Below are 2,280 nucleotides of genomic sequence, written 5' to 3' on the forward strand. Positions count from 1 at the left end.
CACTCAGACGCACACACACACACACACCTTGATCGTACTGTACGTAGTGGCTTGCCTCTGTGGCTGTGGTGGTGTACTTCTTCATGATGTTGTCATCCATGAGAGCCGATGCCCTAAAGAGGCTGAAGCAGCCAGGGCTGCAGAGCACACACCCAAACACATGCTCTGCTGTCTTCTGTAGCCAGTGACCCACGGCATACTCAAACTTCTGGTACCAAACCATCGGCCCTGTGGTGGACAACAGTGAATTACTGTATACCAGTTGTTCTCAAAGTGCGGCCCAAAAAATCCTTAGCTATAAACTATAAAGTTGCTTCATTCTGTATTATTAAAATAACGTCACATCAACATGATGGCGATTTGTGCCAATAAAATAAATGGTGTTTATTATTCCCACCAACCTGATATGATTGTGGGATATCAGTCTGTCTTAATCAAAATACAATAAACCTGGGTACTGCTAGCTTAGCTTAGCTTGGCTAATTTAATAGCTAGCTAACGGATCAACATGTAGGCGACAGCATGTGATTAACATGTACATTTAACACTACGATCCAGAATTAATCATTGTTCAACAAATTACATGTGGAGTGCTGTATAAGAAGTAGGCCTATATGTTTTTATGTATTTCCTATACAATTTAGGTGGTCAAATTAATTTTCTATAAGTGATTAATGTCCTACTTGTAGTCCTACCTGCACTGCAAAGCAGTGAACTAATGAATACATCTTTCATACAAGCAGCTAATGGACTGTTGGTGTTCAGAGTGTATCTGTAAACATGAGAGCTTACCAGTGCCAGTGGGGTGGATCCTTCCGCATGCAGCCCCCACCTCGGGATACATCCTGAGACGGTCCACCAATAGCATCACAGCCGAGGGCTGAAAGTCCGTGTCCCCATCCAGAGCCAGGATATAGGTGTTCTTTTTCACTCTCTGATAATCAAAATATACCAAAGTTTCACCACTACACAATACCTGCGACCAGCCTTCACCAAATCAGAGGTACAGTAGGTACAGAAGTAGCCACAATCACCCTCTACCACTGGTTCTAATGCTCCTGTACTTTACTCTCCAACATCAACTGTGTCTGTGCAGTGATGGAACACACGGCCTCTTACCTCCAGGTTTTCTTCCACAAGTGCCCTGGCTATATCCTTCTGATAAACCTGATAGAATTGCCTGAAGAGTTTCCATCCCAGAAGGTAGTACAGGTACATTATCTTTTGGAGAAAAGTATCATTCGTTACTTTTTTATACACTTCTTCTTTGTTAAACAGTGCACTCTAAAGGTTGTGATTATGATGCGTTACAATGAAGTTATGCTTTTATTGTATTTCTATATCTGTGTAACAGAGCCTGGTAGATGTCATTGTAAGATTTGAACAGAACAGTGGGCTCATTTTATTCAATTGTGCTCTGTTTTATTTCAGTAAAATGTATTTACAATTAGAGCACTATTTTAGCCTGGGTTTTCCCATACTGCCTTGCGCGGTGATTTCAATCCCGCTGCTAAGCCAGTCTGGAAACTAACGCCCAAATGTTCGCCTGATGTTGACGAACCAATCACAGAACATCCGAGAAGTTTCCGTTGCCTTCTTGCGTCTACATTCGACGCCAGATTTACGGCAGCCCTTAGCGTTGCATATGAACGAGTTGGGTGAGCTATGCGTATTTGATAGACATCCGTGGCGCCCAATGAACGGATCTGGGCATTTTTTCAAATACGAGAAAATGAACGTCTGGTTGCCAGACCACGTCTCATTTGAGAAGTGGTAGGCGTTAGCCAGGCTAGCACTATTTACGAAAATGGGGACAATATTTACTAAAAACGAGAGTGTGATCTAGTAAAATGAGAGCATGACTTCGTAAAACAAGCCCACAATTTAGTCAAATGAGCAAACATTCTCTTATTATACAAAGAAATACTTGCAATGGCTATATGCATAGATCACATTTATATAAGTCACACAACTTTAGTTTAGATAAATTACCTGAGACCATCTCTTCTTGTGCCTAATTCTGTGTTTGTCCTTAAAGTGAACTATTAGTGTGTTGCCATGGGGTAGGGTGTACTGCAGTCGGCCACCATAAGGTGTTGGGATTATTTTTTGACTTGGAATTGGCTTGGTCTCCTTAAATATGTGTCTGTCATCGTCAATGAAAATCCTGTATGTATAAACAAAGATATAACAAATTTAGATGATGTGTTCACTGTTCAAATGCCATTTCTCTAATCCTGGCATCGTCATAAACAGTATGTTTGTACAACAGCAACATAT

The 2,280-nt window shown here is 41.2% G+C and overlaps 1 protein-coding gene across 1 annotated transcript in view; it reads right to left on the reverse strand.

The window, feature by feature from the left end:
- LOC134063537 (chitin synthase chs-2-like) overlaps positions 1-2,041 on the reverse strand; it is a 7,005-nt gene extending 4,964 nt beyond the window's left edge. The window contains exons 1-4 of the mRNA XM_062519087.1: positions 1,993-2,041; positions 1,120-1,221; positions 793-934; positions 28-228 (exon numbers count right to left, since the gene is read on the reverse strand). Of these exons, the coding sequence (XP_062375071.1) occupies positions 28-228; positions 793-934; positions 1,120-1,218 (442 nt within the window). The 5' untranslated portion in view covers positions 1,219-1,221; positions 1,993-2,041. The remainder of the gene's footprint in view (positions 1-27; positions 229-792; positions 935-1,119; positions 1,222-1,992) is intronic.
- Positions 2,042-2,280: the final 239 nt, after the last annotated feature.

Source organism: Sardina pilchardus, chromosome 18, assembly GCF_963854185.1.
Source record: "Sardina pilchardus chromosome 18, fSarPil1.1, whole genome shotgun sequence".
In the NCBI taxonomy this organism is placed as follows: Eukaryota; Metazoa; Chordata; class Actinopteri; order Clupeiformes; family Clupeidae; genus Sardina; species Sardina pilchardus.